Source organism: Cercospora beticola, chromosome 7 (assembly GCF_033473495.1).
Source record: "Cercospora beticola chromosome 7, complete sequence".
NCBI classification, from domain to species: domain Eukaryota; kingdom Fungi; phylum Ascomycota; class Dothideomycetes; order Mycosphaerellales; family Mycosphaerellaceae; genus Cercospora; species Cercospora beticola.
In genome coordinates this window covers 2,906,891-2,924,158 of record NC_088941.1, presented here as the reverse complement: position 1 = coordinate 2,924,158, position 17,268 = coordinate 2,906,891, and the positions used below count along the sequence as shown (strand labels likewise).

The window sequence follows — 17,268 nt, the reverse complement described above, 5'->3', positions numbered from 1 at the left end:
GCACGCTGAATAGTGTCTAGAGTAAGTGTGAGTGATCTTAGTCGAAGTAAGCGTCCTCGCGCCACTTTCATCTTGATTATGCCGCCCTTCAAAGGTACGAATAGTGATCAATCCAAACGAGCGACACGAGATGTCGTGGTGACACTTGGACCCTGCGGAGACGGGCTGGGCCGCTGCGGACCGAGATTGGCGCCTTAGCACTTCGTACCTGCTTAATAATCCGGCGTTTTCGTCAAACGCGCACCATCGCTGGCGACATATGTAGACATAAGCTCATATCTACTCCGCAGCGCCCACGTGCTTGCGGATCGGCTAGCGCTGACGCAACGACTGAGATGCACACCACTCCCCTCTCGGGTACGGCGCTTTCACCAAGATCTCAGATGGCGCGTCCACTGGAACTTCGCCGGCGGGCTGACTATCTTACTGATTGTGGCCTCGGGTGTCTATGGTATCAGCACGTGTCTAAGGAGGTGTTCTGATAGTGCGGAGGCTAGTAGAGATGTTCGCCGAGCCTTAGAACTCAACCTAGCAGGTAATGCATATGACCCATGCGGCACTAAATAGTGAAGCACTGCCTTGTCCTGCCACTCCTCCTTCTTCTCATATCAGAATCAACAGTATTAAATTGATACTACAGGCCAAAAACACCAGGAACGACAGAGCCAAGTACACAGACTATAATCCCAGACAAACCCTAGACGCAGTAATGGAAGGCAGGCGAGATATACTTCAACGTCTGGGAGACGAGGCATTATTGGAAATTGCAGCGGCGTGCGAAGTGAAAGTCGATGATATCGAGGACGTATATCCTTGTTCGCCATGGCAACGTGCAGCTATTGCCGGATCGACTAAACAAAGCAACACTTTCTTCTTCCGCTCGATCACAACGATTCCTGCAGACATGGACCCAGACCGAGTCTGCGAGGCTTTCCATACGATAACGCGCCGCAACGCTGTGCTGCGCACTCGAATCGTAGACCTTCCCGCAGGCCTTGTGCAAGTCGTTCTACGGAACCCACCAGCCTTTGACCGGAGTACGGACTTGGAAGAATACCTACGACGCGATGAGGCGGAGCAGAAGCAGATGGGCTTAGGCTCACCCCTGCTTAGACTTGCACTTATCGAGTGCACCTTGGTCATCACGATTCATCACTCCATCTATGATATTACTTCTTCGAAGGCATGGCTGCAAGATGTAGCAGCGCAGTATCGAGGGCAAGCCGTCGAACAGAGAACGCCATACAAAAATTTCATCGACTATCTATCGACCATCAACGAGGAAATGGCTCAGGCATTCTGGAAGGGCCGATTCTCACACACACCAAGCATTTATCCCGCGCTTCCAGAAGGTCACGTACCGCTCGCCACAAATTCCATCTCCAGGAAAATTGCGTGCCCTGCGCTGACAAGCCGCAAAGTCACAATGTCTCAGATCCCATTCTACGTCGAAGTAACATGGGCGATGGTCGCTTCGACATATACCAGTGGCGACACTATCGCGTTTGGCCAATTACTATCGGGCCGAGTGCCGCGGCTTCGCCAGCTTGCAAACACACTGGGACCAATCGCAACCACAATACCTGTACAGGTCAAACTGGACTCTAGTACGACCATTGCAGAACTTATCAAGATTCGCGCTCGAGAACGCCGCCAGGTGAATTCTAGTGATGCGCTTCATTATGATATGGCCAAGATTCGTGCCGTCAGTGAGGAGGCACGGGTTGCATCATCATACCAGACCATCATCAATGTTGACCCGCACGTTGCGGGAGGGCGTGACGGAGGAACAGGTTCTCAGGGCTCATTTGTTCAGGGTCTGGCACCCTATTGCTTGTCTCTGGCGTTTCAATTGGCAGAGAAACATGTCGTCGTGGATGCCTCTTATGATCCCCACGTCATGGATGAACGACAGATGCGCAGAGTTCTTCACATGTTTGAGTACTTCCTACAGATCCTGACCAATTCTCCTCCGACGCTAAAACTGGGCGACATACCACGCATCAGCCCACAGGATCTCTCGGAACTGTTCAGCTGGAATTCGACCTTCCCAGAACCCGTGGAGCAGTCTTTACATGGTATTTTCCAAGCGCAGTCTTCTCGTGCTCCCCAAGAAAAGGCTGTCGACGCATGGGATGGGTTTGCAACATATGCAGAGCTGGATGATATGACCACTCGCTTGGCACAAGAACTCATTCGCAATGGTTTGGTCGTAGGCGACCGGGTTGCTGTCCTTGTGGACCGATCTCTGCTTGCTGTGGTGTCGTTATTAGCGATCCAGAAAGCGGGTGGTTGCTGTGTTCCAATCAACATGACCGATCCTCTCGCTCGCAAAGTGCTCGTCATTGGTAAATCGGGCGCGAAGATTGTACTGACATCAATGGAGGAGATATTCGAGCCCAGCAACGAGGGCGCGCAACTCTTGCGAATCAACCTCGATACCATCAAGGAATACCCTCGATCTCTCGAAGCAGATCTACCAACTGTCTCGGCCAATGATTTGGCTTACCTGCTCTTCACCAGCGGAAGCACTGGCACACCGAAGGGCGTCATGCTGGAACATCGTAGTCTCGCTACTGCGTTGACATCTTTGCGCGAGCCTTTGGGGCTGGGTATTGGAGATCGGCATTTGCAGTTCGCATCCCTCGTATGGGACATCAGCCTCTGCGAGATCTTTGGGGCTCTTCTATTTGGCAGCTGTGTCTGCATTCCGTCAAATCAAGATCGCGAGTCGGGCTTAGCTGCTTACATTCGTGACCAGCGCATCGATTTCGCCATCTCGACTCCAACACTGATTCGTACTCTCTCGCCGTCAGAGGTACCAGCACTCCGAAGAATTACATCAATTGGCGAGGTGGTCGACCCCAACGCCGCTTCAATCTGGGGAGACAAGATCCATTTCGTCAATGCCTGGGGACCATGCGAATCTTCCATAATGAGCACTTGTCACAAGCTTACTCCGGATGCGCCGTTCCAGGACACCATCGGTCGGCCACTGGGCTGCGCCGTTTGGATCACGGATCCTGCAGATCCAGACAAGCTTGCTGCCATTGGGTCAGTAGGAGAACTGCTAGTCGAAGGAGTGACTGTGGCCAGAGGGTATATGGATGAGCCAGCGAAGACAGCAGCGGCTTTCATACAGACTCCGACTTGGGCTAAGAAGCGATCGGTTCAACCGCCGCATCCCACAAGATTCTATCGCACAGGTGACCTGGCAAGGTACTATCCGGATGGAACCATCTCGTTCATTGGCCGGCAGGACAACCAAGTCAAGATCCGAGGAGTCAGATTCGAATTGGACGAAGTCGAGCACCACATTGTGTGTCAAGCCGATATCGTTCGAGACGCTATGGTCACAGTACACTCGTCTTCTCCAGGCCGCAAAGACGTGGTGGCCATTCTTTCCTTCAATGATCATTCTATCCCAAACGATGTTTCACTGGGTGAGATACCTGGCGATCATCACGCCAAAATGGCCAAGCACCTGAAGACCGTGCAAGCGTACGTTGACACACGGCTGCCATCCTACATGGCTCCCAGGTACTGGCTTGCTGTGCAACGACTTCCTCGGACTGTGTCTGAAAAGCTTGACCGCACAGCAATCAAAAAGTGGGTAGCAAAGCAAGATCCGTCATCCTGGCTTTCACCGGACCAGCAACATACCGAGTCAGTCGACGGCCTCACCTCTGTCTTAACAGCCCAAGAGATTGCAATGCGAGCAGTATGGTCATCAGTACTTTCTATGCCGGAGCCACAGCTTCATAAAGAAAGGTCTTTCATTGCGCTGGGAGGTGATTCTATAACTGCAATGCAGGCAGCCACGAGGCTTCGGAAGGCGGGCTACAGGATTTCTGTGGCATCACTACTGCTCAGCAAGAGTCTTGCAGAAGCCGCTGAGAAGGCTGAATCAATCACGGAGAAAATCTCAGAGGTGAATAACTTCGACGATGTAGCCCCAGTCGCAGATGCCGGGCCTGAAGGCATAAACACAAAAGAGATCGATGAAGTGATGAGCGAGCGTCTCACGCAAGTTGGATTCACTCCATCGGACGTAAACTCTGTATTGCCTTGCACGCCAATGCAGGAGGGTATTCTGTTTGCGCAAGCAAGGGATACTGAGGGAGCTTACCTGGATCGCATTGTCTTCAAGGTCACTTTTGCGCAAGGCCAAGAGAAGATCGATGTCAAGAGACTGGGTGACGCTTGGAATGCTGTGTGTTCTGCCAATAGCATACTGCGAACGACTTTCACAAGCGGCTTGATTGACGATAGCGCCTTCCAGCAAGTCGTCCTCGATCAGAATGAGCCTGAGGTTGCATATTCTCACCTGTCATCGCTTATGGTCAGCGATCCGAACGACACAGCCGCCCTTTTGGAATTGCCCAGGTCGATGTTCCAAGATGGGCGACCTTCTCATCACTTGCTGCTGATCGAAGCCTCGGAGTCATTGGCATATATGGTTCTAGACATCTCACATGCGCTGGCCGATGCGACATCGATCTTCCTGCTAGGTAAGCAGCTAGGCCGCGCATACGGAAGCACGACCAGCCTTCCCAAGTCCCTCGATTTTGCGCACTACGTCTCTCACCTCAAAAAGTACGATGAAGCTTCGTCCCAAGCCTACTGGCAGGAGTACCTCTCTGACGTACGTCCATGCCTAATATCGGCACCTGGCGCCATATCAGAGCCATCTGAATCGATGATTGTTCGTGGAGCTATTGACGACTGCATTTCGAACGGGCCAAGAATAAACGCCTTTTGCCACGAGCATGAGACTACGGCCGCGAGTTTGCTCCAGGTCGCTTGGACTCTGGCGTTAGGACGCTACACCGGCTGTCCCCGTGTCTGCTACGGCTATGTCTTCTCCGATCGACACTCCGTGGATGGTGCAGCTGATATTGTTGGCCCACTCATATCGATGCTTCCAGTGAAGTGTGATATAGTGTCTGGCAGCATCTCTGCACTCCTTGCTACGACGCAAGAAGACTTTGCTCGAAGCATTGAACATCCCCACTGCTCGCTACACGCGATTCAAGGTTCCTCGTCCACACCTCTGTTCAACACTGCTTTGTCTATCCAGAAATTGCCACCACAGAATCTGGCCGAGGACAGCACGGCGATCAAAATCGAGATTGCCGCTGTACACGATCCTACAGAATATGCGGTGGTTCTCAATGTCGCTTATGACGAGGACGTGATCTTATGCAGGCTGAATTACCAGAAACAGCAGGTCTCTGATTCTGTGGCGCACGAGATCGTGGGAACAGTGAAGAGCGCGTTGGCTGCGATCATAACTGGACCTGCGAAACCTTCGCTCTCGGTGCTTCGCGAAATCACGCCGCCTTTCGCGAAAATGACCGCATTCGAAACCTTTGACAGCAAGACCGCTGACGAAGTCCGTCGCCAAGCAGCAGCACAATGTGAGCTTGTTAGGAGTGCTGTCGAGGACGTCTTTCCCTGCACGACTCTACAAACTGAATCGCTGGCTTCTTCAATGAACGATGCTTCTCAGAGCATGAAGCAGTACGTCGTACCGGCTAAGGAAGAGATGCCTTGCGATGATCTGTGCGCAGCTTTTGAAGTGGCACTGGCCTCCATTCCCGCTTTACGCACGCGTATTGTCAATCTCAGCAGCCATGGAAATTTGCAAGTCGTGACTAAGCCTCGCCCGCAGTGGGCTGAAAGCGAGGACCTCCAGGAGTACCTTGCATGGGACCAGGATATCGGCGTCCGCTATGGAGGCCAACTATGCCGTCTCGGGAGGATTGAGCAAGAGGATGGCCAAGATTTCGTCGTGCTTTCAGCACACCCGGCGGTTGCAGATCGATGGACAGTCCGCAAGTGCTTCGACATCGTCGATCGAGCCTTGCGCGGCGAGAAGAGTCCGAAATTGTTGTCGATGGCTGGCATCATTCATTCGCTGAACGATGGAAGCTTGACAGCAAACGGTATAGCAAGCTGGGCAGCACGACTTGAGCATCATGGCGATGCTGTTCGTTTCCCTACACGGGCTGCCGTCACCCAAAGAGGATCTTCAGAGGTATCAACTGCATCTCTTGTACTCGATAACAATCTTCACAACGTGAAGAGCCAATCAGCATTGCTCCAGGCTGCCTGGGCGCTCTGTTTGTCCAGGCGAACCGGTCAGTCGAAGGTTTTGTTCGGTGTATGGATCGATGGCCACGACTCGCCCTTGCTGAATGCTGAAAACGTCAGTGGAAGACTTGGCACTGTTCTGCCTTATGCCCTTGATGTATCTCATGAGGATTCTTTCCAAAAGCTGCTAGATGCAACGACCAAGTACTCGGCAGAAGCTTCTATGGTCATGCACAGTCTCTCCAGCTACCGTTCTGGACTTGACCAGGCAGAGAAAGAGAAAATGACTGCTCACGTGCTGAGGATAGACCAGCAAGATACCAAAGAACATGACCCTGTCGCCGGCACTTTCAGAGACGTCCGCACGAGAGACGCAGAATTTTGCACCTTTGACTTGATGATCGATTGCATCGTGGGCTCGGAGGGGACGACAATTGAAATGAAGTCGATCGCCAATATCCTCGATGCCCGTCAGCTGAATATACTGATCCATCAGTATGACCACGCCATCAAACATATATACGAAGCCTCACGCGAAGATGGGTCGAGAAAGCTGTCGGAAACTCTAACGATGAGCGACTACGAACTGGAACTGCTCCGACAGTGGAATAGCAGCAACGTCAGCACAGTAGAAGGATGCCTTCACACGCGTATTGCACATGTCTCCAAACGGCAACCGAGTGCTCCGGCCGTTTGTTCGCCGGACGTTGAACTCAGCTATACACAACTCGACTCTCTGGCTGAACGTGTTGCTCGCCGCTTGCGCGGAGTTGGAGTACGCGAAGGACAAGTGGTACCATTTCTGTACAAGAAATCGGCAACCCCGGTAGTCATCATGCTCGGAATCTTGAAAGCAGGCGCGGCAGTGCTTGGACTGGACTCAAACTCTCCGACACAACGTCTGCAGGAGATATGTCGAGATGCTTGCGCGTCTGTGATCATTTGTGCTTCAGAGCTACAGCACAAGGCTGAAGCGCTGTCTTCTTCCGCACGAATTTTGACTCTGGATCTAGACATGATTCGGAAGCTGCCAGATTCTAACGAAGTGGCTGCTATCGATGGCGATCCGTCGAATCTTGCCTACGTGATTTACACCTCGGGAAGCACAGGGAAGCCTAAAGGTATCAAGGTGCGACATTCCAACATCATGACTAGCTTGATCAGTCACCTCGAACCCTTCGGGATCAACACGAATACAAGAATGCTACAGATTTCCAGCTTTGCTTTCGACATGAGCATAGTCGAGATCTTCCAAACCTTGCTCGGCGGAGGCTGCATCTGCATCCCTACTGAAGAAGAGCGTTTGCACGATGTCGAGGGTGCCATCAGCCGGACACAAGCCAATTTCATGTACACAACGCCATCTCTTGCACGGCTGATGGACCCTTCTATGGCCTCGACATTACAAACTCTGGTACTGATGGGAGAAAGTCTAACCATGGATGCAGTCGAGCTCTGGCGCTCAAAGCTTCGATTGATGGCATGCTACGGTCCTGCAGAGACTGCCGCGCTCTCCAGCTGCACTGATATTAACGTTGACCAGATCTCCAATCTGGGTTTACCAAACGGCTGCAAGTACTGGGTTGTCGATGAGACCGACCACAACATCCTTTCGCCTCTCGGGCGGGTCGGCGAGCTGCTGATTGAAGGACCTATTGTGTCGGCCGGGTACATCCAAAACGCCGAGAGGACAGCAGAAGCCTTCATATCGAGGCCAATATGGGCTGGAGCAATATCGTCGTCGAATCGCGAGCAGATCTTTTACAAGACTGGAGATCTGGTCATTCAGAACGCTGACGGATCTCTTGCCCACTGCGGCCGCAAAGACCTCCAAGTCAAGGTGCGTGGATTTCGAATAGAATTGAGCGAAATTGAGTACCACATCAGGAAGAAATTTGTGGACTGGCACGCCACTGCGCTACTCGTCCGCCCTCAGGATGATACGGAGAACGCACTCCTTGTCGTTTTCTTAACAGGAACGAAAGGCAATTCGCATGCCCGTGAGGACAGCCCACAGCTCCTTGCGCCGGTGCCAGCCCTGGCAAAAGCTATGCGCAAGATTTTGTCAGGTTGCCTTCCGCCATATATGGTCCCAGACATCTTCGTCCCGCTCTCGATGGTTCCCCTGAACGCCTCTGGCAAGACAGACAGACGCCTGTTGAAGGCTCTGAGTGAAGCGAAGAATGTTTCAGAATTGCTCAAGTACTCTGCGCTCATCGATCGCCCTTTCGACGGAGAAGCAGGAGCGGCCGTGACTGAGGCTCAGACGCACTTTCAGCCGCTTTTGACATCAGACGAATTGGTTCTGCGCCAACTTTGGTCGGACGTGCTGGTGCTTCCTGAATCTTCCATTACCAAAAGCAGTGACTGGGTGGCCTCTGGAGGAAACAGCCTGAAAGCAATTCAGTTGGCAGCAAAGGCACGACGACAGAAACTTCCCATTACAGCCATCGATGTTATCCGACACCCTACATTACACGGCATGGCACAATTACTCTCCGGGACACAACCGCGAACGAAATTGAAGTCGGAGCCTGCAGGAACAGCAGTGGTGAGGCCTTACTCACTCCTGTCAACTGACACAGCTGTTGCTCGATTTCACGCTGCAAGATCCTGCGGCATTGCTGGAGGTGACATCGAAGACGTCTATCCTTGCACTCCAATGCAAGTGGCTATGATGTCGCAAACGCTGCAACGTCCCGGTGATTATGTGGCACACTGGAATATGGTCCTTCCAGACCATGTTGAGCCATCGCGCTTTGCGAAAGCATGGACCACGGTTTGCAGACACATACCCATTCTTCGTACAAGCATTGTGGATATTCCGTGCCAAGAGGGACTCGTACAAGTGGTGCACGCGCCCTCTCTAGTCGACGAGCTATTGCCAGAAGACGGAGACGAAGAAGAGCCTGGAGCGGTTGCTGTCATCGATCTCGGTGCTCCCTTGAGCCAGGCGCGACTGAGGAGATGCAGGACTACCGGCAAATATCAATTCAACTGGACAGCATTCCATGGCATATATGACGGTTGGTCAGCTTCACTCATACTGGAGGCGCTGTCGACGGCGTACAAGGGCCAGAGCCTCCCTCAATTCACGCCATTCCATCCCTTTGTCGAGCACACCTTGTCCGTGACCCACAGTGCCAAATCTGAGGCATTCTGGCGCAGGCAATTCGAAGGGATCGAGGTCACGCATTTTCCACCACTTCCTGAGCCAAGCTATCTGCCCCGACCAGAGTCTGCCTTTAGCTACAATGTCGAGAACCTGCATCCTCCGACTCAAGGCGTGACTTTGCCAGTTATCCTTCGCGCAGCTTGGGCAACATTGCTTGCAAGCTATGCAGGCACAACCGAAACTGTTTTTGGCGCGGTGGTCAACGGCAGAGAGATCGACATTCCAGGCATCGATCGAATGCCCGCGCCGACATTGGCCACTGTGCCTGTCCGAGTTTCTGTTGCCTCTGATCTCACCGTCGAGATGTTGCTCTGCAATGTGCAAGAACAGACTATGGAGATGACTCCGTGGGATCAAACGGGCCTGCGACTGATTGCGAAAGCGAGTCCGGAGGCGGAAGAGGCGTGTCGTTTCCAGACATTGCTACTTGTCCAACCACCAAGCGACAAGAGCTGGCAGAGTGCTAATGGTGAAGTAATCATTGAGTCAGTCAAGATCCGATCGAACTCAGCCGCTGCGCTTCTTGGACCATACGGGGTCGTCCTGGAGTGCGAGCAGCATGAAAATGGTAGGCTCCATCTGCAATTCAATTTTGACGCCAAGGTAGTCGACAATGCAAGGATATCCCGCATTGCTCGCCAGCTTGAGCACATCCTTCGCAAGTTGTGCCAAGTCGCTGACCAAAAAGATGAGAATACTACGATAGCCATGGTCAAAGCTGCCGGAAATGAAGACCTCCAGCAGATCTGGCAATGGAATGGGTCAGTACCTGAGACAGTCGATGAATGCGTTGATCATCTCATCGCAAAGACCTTCGAGACTCGACCAGCCGCTCCCGCAATCTGCGCCTGGGACGGCAGCTTGACATACTCAGAGCTGAACACCTTGTCGGCACGACTTGCGCAGTACCTCGTTCAGCGTGGCATCGGACCTGGGAAAATCGTGCCTCTACTCTTTGAGAAGTCGATGTGGAACCCAGTCGCAGCTTGGGCAATAATCAAAGCCGGTGGTACTTCGATTATGCTCGACGCTTCCCTGCCAACAGATCGCCTTGCCACTATACTGGAACAGGTCGACGTCTCATTGCTTCTTTCGTCAAAATTGCAATGCCGATTGGCAGAGTTCCTTTCGAAAGGTGTACCAGTGGTTGTGGTCGACCGTGAAAGTATCGAGGCTATTGCTGTCTCAACACCATCCCGCAAACCTGTACGAGACATCTCAAAGCCTAGCGACACATTGTACCTCTGCTTTACATCCGGCAGCACAGGTCAACCCAAAGGCATCATCACCTCGCACGCAAACTTTTCGAGCGCTCTCCGCCACCAGTCACCCCATCTAAGCCTCGGCTCAAGCAGCAGGGTCTTCGACTTCTCTTCATACAGTTGGGATATGGCATGGTACAATTTGCTACACACCCTCTACGCTGGCGGCTGTCTCTGCATACCAAGCGATGCAGAGCGTAAGGAGGATATCTCGGGAAGCATGATTCGACTCAACAGTAATTGGATAGCGACCACGCCGACAGTTGCTAGTCTCATTGACGACGACGCACTGCAGAATTTAGCCCACATTGAAGTGGTGGGCGAGACGCCGGGACAAGAGCTGCTCGCCAGACTCAAGCAAGGTGGCCGACTTCGGCATCGCAACATCTATGGGCCAAGTGAGTGTACTGTTGTTGCTACTGGATCATCGGACATGCGCGACTCTGCTCATGTTGGCTGGTGCGCCGGACTCGTTCCTTGGATCGCAGATCCTGATACTGGCAAGCACTTGACACCAATAGGCTGTGTGGGAGAGCTATGGCTGGAGGGACCGCTTGTCAGTCAAGGCTACGTTGGGCAACCTCAACTTACTGAGGCGTCATTCGTGGACACTCCGCCATTTGCGGCACAAGGCAGCCCGCGACCATATCAGCGAATGTATCGTACTGGAGATCTTGTGCGGTACGAACCAGATGGCAGTCTCTCATTCTTGGGTCGCAAAGATGCTCAAGTCAAGATTCGAGGGCAGAGGCTGGAGCTCAGCGAGGTGGAATTCCACTGTAGGCGACTGCTGAACAGCCAAAATGGGCATCAAGCTCAGGCGGTCGCAGCTGAATTGGTGAAGCCTCATGCCTCTCGAAAGCCTGTTCTGGCATTGTTCATTCTGCCAGAAGGAGCACAGGACATGGGCGAAGAGGAAGTGGTCCGTCATGTGCAGTCGATGGTGATGGAACTTGATCCTAGACTTGCTGAAGTGGTCCCTAGCTATATGATACCAAGCATATACCTTCCGCTGACCAAGATTCCGATCAGCGCGACGGGCAAGCTGGATTGTCGAGAGCTCCGCAGGCTGGGTCAGACTATCAAACCAATACAAGAGACAGGATCAAAGCCAGTGTTCACAGCACCAGCAACGGAGAAAGAACGCGTGTTACAAGAAATCTGGGCAAAGACTCTGACACTGCCTGTCTCCTCACTGTCGGTCGAGTCCAGGTGGTCAGACATCGGAGGCGACTCAATCACAGCCATGCAGGTAATAGCTGCGGCTCACAAGCAAAGGATAGAACTGAAGATGGGTGATTTGCTCCGCTTCCAGACCATTCGGCGTCTTACAGCCGCGACCGACACCGACGACGACAAAGCCGATGAAGTGCTCACAGTCTTCCGTGGAGTCAAGCCTGTTCGGCCTGACGAACGCGTTGTGCTTTCTCCTGTGCAACAGTGGTACCTGGACAACCACTCCTCCGCCGATGGCTTCGACATTACAGTGTACCTCGAGCTCAAATCTAGGACGACACCTCAGATACTTCGTGCTGCCATCGAGAAAGTGATGGCGCGTCATGAGATGCTTCGAGCTCGATTTGCGCGGGACGAGCAGTCGCGGTGGACGCAGTGCTTCCACGAAGACTCCCAGTCTTCGTACGAATTGCAGGTCGCTACGGGAATCGCCGAGGAGAAACGCCTGCCCTTGATGCAACGCTGCTGCCAGCAGCTGAATTTCCACGAAGGACGATTGCTGTCTGTGGTGTTCTTCGACGGTACGCCTTCAAGCTCTGATCAAGACCTGTTCATCACTCTGAATCATTTGGTCTCTGATTATTGGAGCTGGCGCATCATCGTGCAAGATTTGGAGCATATCCTTGCTGGAAAAGAATTCGTAAGCGCGGCTCCGACCAGCTTCTTGACTTGGGTGCGTGCTCAAGAGCAATTTGCGATAGCACATCTGAATACAAACATCACCAGATCCTCCCAAAATCAAACCGTCCAGGCGCAGCCAGAATACTGGAGCACGGCGAAGAAGACCATGCGGATAGTGAACAGCTTCAACGTCAGTGCCCAAGAGACGTCGGCCATTGTCGACTACTTCGCTGCGAAATTTCAGGCTCGGCCCATCGAGATCATCGTCGGCGCCATCGTTGCCAGCTTCGCAGAGGCTTTTCCAGAGCGGGCAAGCAAACTTCCACCATGCTACTGCACTTCGAATGGACGCGATGCAGGCGGAGTAGACCTTTCGCGCACGGTGGGCTGGTTTACGGGCGTATTCCCAGTCCAAGTGAAGCTGAAGGAGGGCGAGGAGGCGAACCTGCAGACAGTCGTGCAATCATCCAAAGCCGCTCACAGCGCCTTGCCTCGATACAGCTGGTCACATCTTGCTTCGAAATACTATTCTCCTCACAAGCAACAGAAAGATTGTGAGGATGTGTATGAGCTGTTCCTCAACTTTTTGGGAGATTCGATGAAGTCGTTGGAGGAAAAGAGCGATTCCATGTTTCAGATTCGACCTACGCCACCGGGAGCGCGTCCGCCAGAGTCATCTAATGAGTGGAGGCTTGTGGCCAGTTTCGAGGTTTCGGGACATGTTGCAGAAGGAGGATTTGCATTCTCTGTTGCGTATACTTGTGAAGCTGAGAAGGGAGAGAGGTTTGTGAGGTGCTTTAGGGACACACTTCATCGGATGGCCATGTTGGCAGAGTAGACCAGAAAGCAATATGCGTGAGAATTGCAGTTTCCAATGAGCGTTCGTCATCATTTTTTTTTCTCTTTCATTGTACCATAGATCGGTACCTTATATGCCTCGCTTCTTGTCAGCAGAACAGATGAAGTCTGAATAAAGCTCGACCACTGCATTATGGGAAGGCGGGCTTGGAGCTTGTTCATGTCTTGGCAATGCAAGCACAATTTGGCATAACCTCGGGTGCTGCCTTGGGTCAATCTCCAGCATGAGTGCTTGCTGCTTCGCACCTGTTCTCATGCATCTGGCCGCGGCAACATACAGCACCATTTGAGCGCCTACAGTAGCCGCCTCCCACCCTGTCCTCAATGGCGTTTTCGATGATCGCATCTTATCTCGGATCCGGATCTTCAAGCTTCCACGAATGCTGGCCAATGAACCGCACACGTGTCTCAAGATTGCGAAGCTGAAGGCGTGCTCTGGACGAGGAACTGGCGGCCAGAAATGCCCCCTCATGGCAAAGACCATTGTTTATCACACGTGCATACTGCTGCGCACAGCCACTTTGACTTCGCCCCCCGTGTGATGAAGAGGCCGGCACTGCATCAGCAGTGCAATGAAGCAGGCATCTGCCACATGGTATAGGGCCCGGTATGGCCAGTCTCGCCGCCTCATCATTTCATGACCGCGCAATAATTCCACTTTCCGAGCTTTTCCGCCTCTCACTGCCAAATCACATTGACTGCTACTAGATCCATGGGATAGTCTACGGCAACTCCTGCTGCTTCTGGGGCAGGAGAATACATAGCTAGAAGTGTAGACACTACACCCGCCTGCACACGAGGGCCGTGCGATCCGACATCTCGCCGAGCATGAACTCTCCACTGCTGTCGCGGAATGATGTGCTGATGCTGTCCCAGACGGCATGCCGAATTGGCAGGGCCTTTGCGCATGGCAAAGACAGTAATCCGGTTGAGTTTGCCCAGGTGGAGAGAGAGTTGAACTGCCTTGGCGGAACTCTGAAGCTAGTTGCTGGAGCGCTGCGCGAAGAGGACAGTGTCTTATCTCACGCTGATGATGAAACAAGAGGCGCGATCAACGAGATCCTTCAGTCTGTTCGGAAGACCCTCGCAGCCCTGGAACGCTTTGTAGACCGATATCAAGTGATCCAGAAGAAGGATACTGGCCATGGATTTGTCGTGGAACGGACCTGGAGTCGGATTGTGCTTGAGAACTACAAGACTTTCAAATGGACCATTCAAGGCTGCGACATACAGGCGCTGCAGGAAGTCCTCCTGATGTACACGACTTGTCTGGAATTGATTCTGCAGGCACTCCAGTCGCGGGCGCCGGGAAGACTTGCGGCAACTGTTGTCTCGATAGCGCAGCACATTGCGCCGATCCATGAGAAAGGCGGTGGAAGTGAAAGCCTCAGAAAGGCCCTCGACAATTTGCATCAAGTCATTGTGGCACTCACAAGCCGCACTGAGTCGCTCAAGCCGCACGGAACCTGGACACGGCCGGCATCCATCCGAGAAGACGAGGTTGCATACACTCCATCATTATCAGACATATCGCTTAGTGAAGAAAAGAAGTACGACGACATAAGCTCTCGCATCTCGAATGACAGTCAGCATCGACTTCATCAGAGGCGCAGCCTACATCAAACGTTCATGCACGCTGGCTCAACGTTGAACTTCACTTCAGATGGCAACCTCACAGCAGCCGACGCGCTTCAGCAAGCCATTACCGGATCACAAACATCCGGCTCGAGTACCTCACTTAAGCCACAACACAGCGCGTCAGAGAGCAAAGACTTATGCGCATCGCCACAAGATAGCGCGTACGAGGGAGAATCTTCGTTCAGAACCTCGTGGCGCAGAGACTCCGCAACGTTACCAGCCTTGTTTCGTGCATTGGAAGAAGACTCTCGAGCGACCGCAGGCAGCACGCGAAGTCTGAGTACAGAAGAAGGCGAGCCGCCACCCTTGCCGGTGAAGAGTAAGAGAAGGTCAATGCCACCACCTTTGCCTATCAGAAGATCAGCACAGCGTGTGGAGCCCGATTTGCTTCCGCTGTCCGCAATGGAAAACACCAAAGATACAATCTATGCTGCCGCCAAAGCATCCAGCGTCTCGACAGAACCGCGAAGGGCACACAACGGCGCTGATGGAAACTCACCGAGTAGCAAATCAGCAACCAAGACCGCGTACCAGCAGACCATCCACATCGAAGCGAGCGGCATCAATGAACGTCAAACATTCGAAAGACAGCTCTTCCGCAACTCCGCCATCCTATGCGACGTCCGCGGCCGACTCATCGAATACGCGCAACATAACCCAGAAATCGCTGACATGCGCTACAACGTCGAAATGAAACCCGCCTGCAAGGAATGTCGGATCCTTGTCATTCGCAGGCGAGAGAACCGAGAATACGGAGGTACCAAAGTCGCTACATCAGTATGGTGTCTTTCCGACGACGACGAGACTCGAATCCAGCAGAAATTGTCCGAGACTCAAGAAACAGTACCCTACTGCTCATACTTCGAACCCGAGAAGGTTTCTCTGGCAGGAAACACAGAAGAAGGCGGACAGGTTTCACTGAAGTTCCATGCGAAGGAATGGGGCGCAATGCTCGAAGCAGAAAAATCAACTAATTGGGTAAACTATTATTTCGCCATTGAGGTCGATGCTGTGATGTTCCAATCTGCTGTTTTCGGACGCAAGCTGTTGGGATCCTTCCGAACCACAAAAACGACTGTCATCCACGAAGGATTGAAAGGTGCCTTCGCGTTCGAAGAACAGTTCGCCAACATCGAAATGCTGAGGTTGTGGGAAGAAGATGGAGTGGAGACGCCAGGTGCTGCTGGAGGTGTCATGGCTTTGATGCACATTTCATCGAACTTCGGAGAAGGATGGGCGAGGTGGTGGATCAACAACATTCGGCAACACGTGAGGATCAAAGAGGATGGGAGTAAGTTCGTGAAGGTGAAAGGAATTGATGTTACAGTCGCGAGACCTGGTGCTACTGCACGGCAAGCGGAGAGAGCAAAGATTGCGAGCATGGGAGGAGTGGTAAATGCGAAGGCGGCGGAGAAGGACGCAATTCTGAAGAAAGTCGGTGGAATCAAGATCGAGTTCAAGACCGAAGAGGAGAGGAATAAGTTCGTCGAAGCTGCCAAGGAGGCGCAGACAAGATCGTTGCCGTTGCCGGAGTTGTAGTATGACTTTCGGAAGCATTATTGGGGCGCTTGTTGTCGGCCATGAATAGAAAGCTGCCGCTTGCATTGGTTGCGATTTGAATGGAGGAAAACGAGGTGGAATCAGCACTCAAAAGTAGATCCCGTTCTCCTAAAGCTCGCTGCCTGGAACTTGGCCATAGTGGCACCGAAGTCCAAAGCTGGCCAACGGCAGCCGTACCGTACAGCAAGATAACTTCATGGCTTGGACATAAGGAAGTTCAAGCTTGCAGGTCTAGTCACACTTGCTGTGCCACCTTCTCGGTCTCTTTCTCATCTGAGCTGATATAGGTAATGGCCCGCCCACAATGCCAGAGCGTCTTGCATATCTGAATAATCAAGCAAGACACCCCGACACAACTGGCGCTGCCAACCATTCGATATGACAGCTGCTAGATGCGACCGAACCCAAGCGCCAGAGCACCGTACTCTTAAGGAATTCGGCTTCAACCCACAAGCCGTCGCTTCAGGTGATGATCTGACACTTAATGTCAAGATAATGGAAGAATTGGTTGCTCCATATATACCATACGATGAAGGTAGGCTTCTTCGACCTGATCCTTAAACGATCTGGTTCTTCTCCGAGCATACAATGGTATTATATGACAAGCACATGGGACGAATTTCTGGTAGCCGTGGGACTACAGTCTGCTATTCCGCAGACTGACAGTCGAGCAATGGGAGAAGGCTCGTAGGGATCCTGGCGTGCAGAAACTGGTCAAGAATGGTGCTGCAGATATGGATAGAACGTTGAGAGGGTGTGCTGTATCTCACTGACAGCTGCGAAGTCGAGTTTGATTATCACAATGTGCAGCTGTTCATGCTG

At 52.6% G+C, this 17,268-nt stretch overlaps 2 protein-coding genes across 2 annotated transcripts; both read left to right on the top strand.

Moving 5' to 3' along the window:
• Positions 1-709: 709 nt before the first annotated feature.
• RHO25_011376 (uncharacterized protein) lies at positions 710-13,228 on the top strand (the record flags this gene model as incomplete). Its single annotated transcript, XM_065603402.1, has 2 exons — positions 710-9,839; positions 9,960-13,228. 2 exons carry the CDS (start codon positions 710-712, stop codon positions 13,226-13,228), a joined length of 12,399 nt encoding a protein of 4,132 aa, XP_065459474.1.
• An 848-nt stretch (positions 13,229-14,076) lies between these two features.
• On the top strand, positions 14,077-16,425 carry RHO25_011375 (uncharacterized protein; the record flags this gene model as incomplete). The annotated part of the gene is made up of 1 exon (XM_023601783.1): positions 14,077-16,425. The coding sequence occupies one exon, from the start codon at positions 14,077-14,079 to the stop codon at positions 16,423-16,425; it is 2,349 nt and encodes a 782-aa protein (XP_023451327.1).
• Between the last annotated feature and the right edge of the window lie 843 nt (positions 16,426-17,268).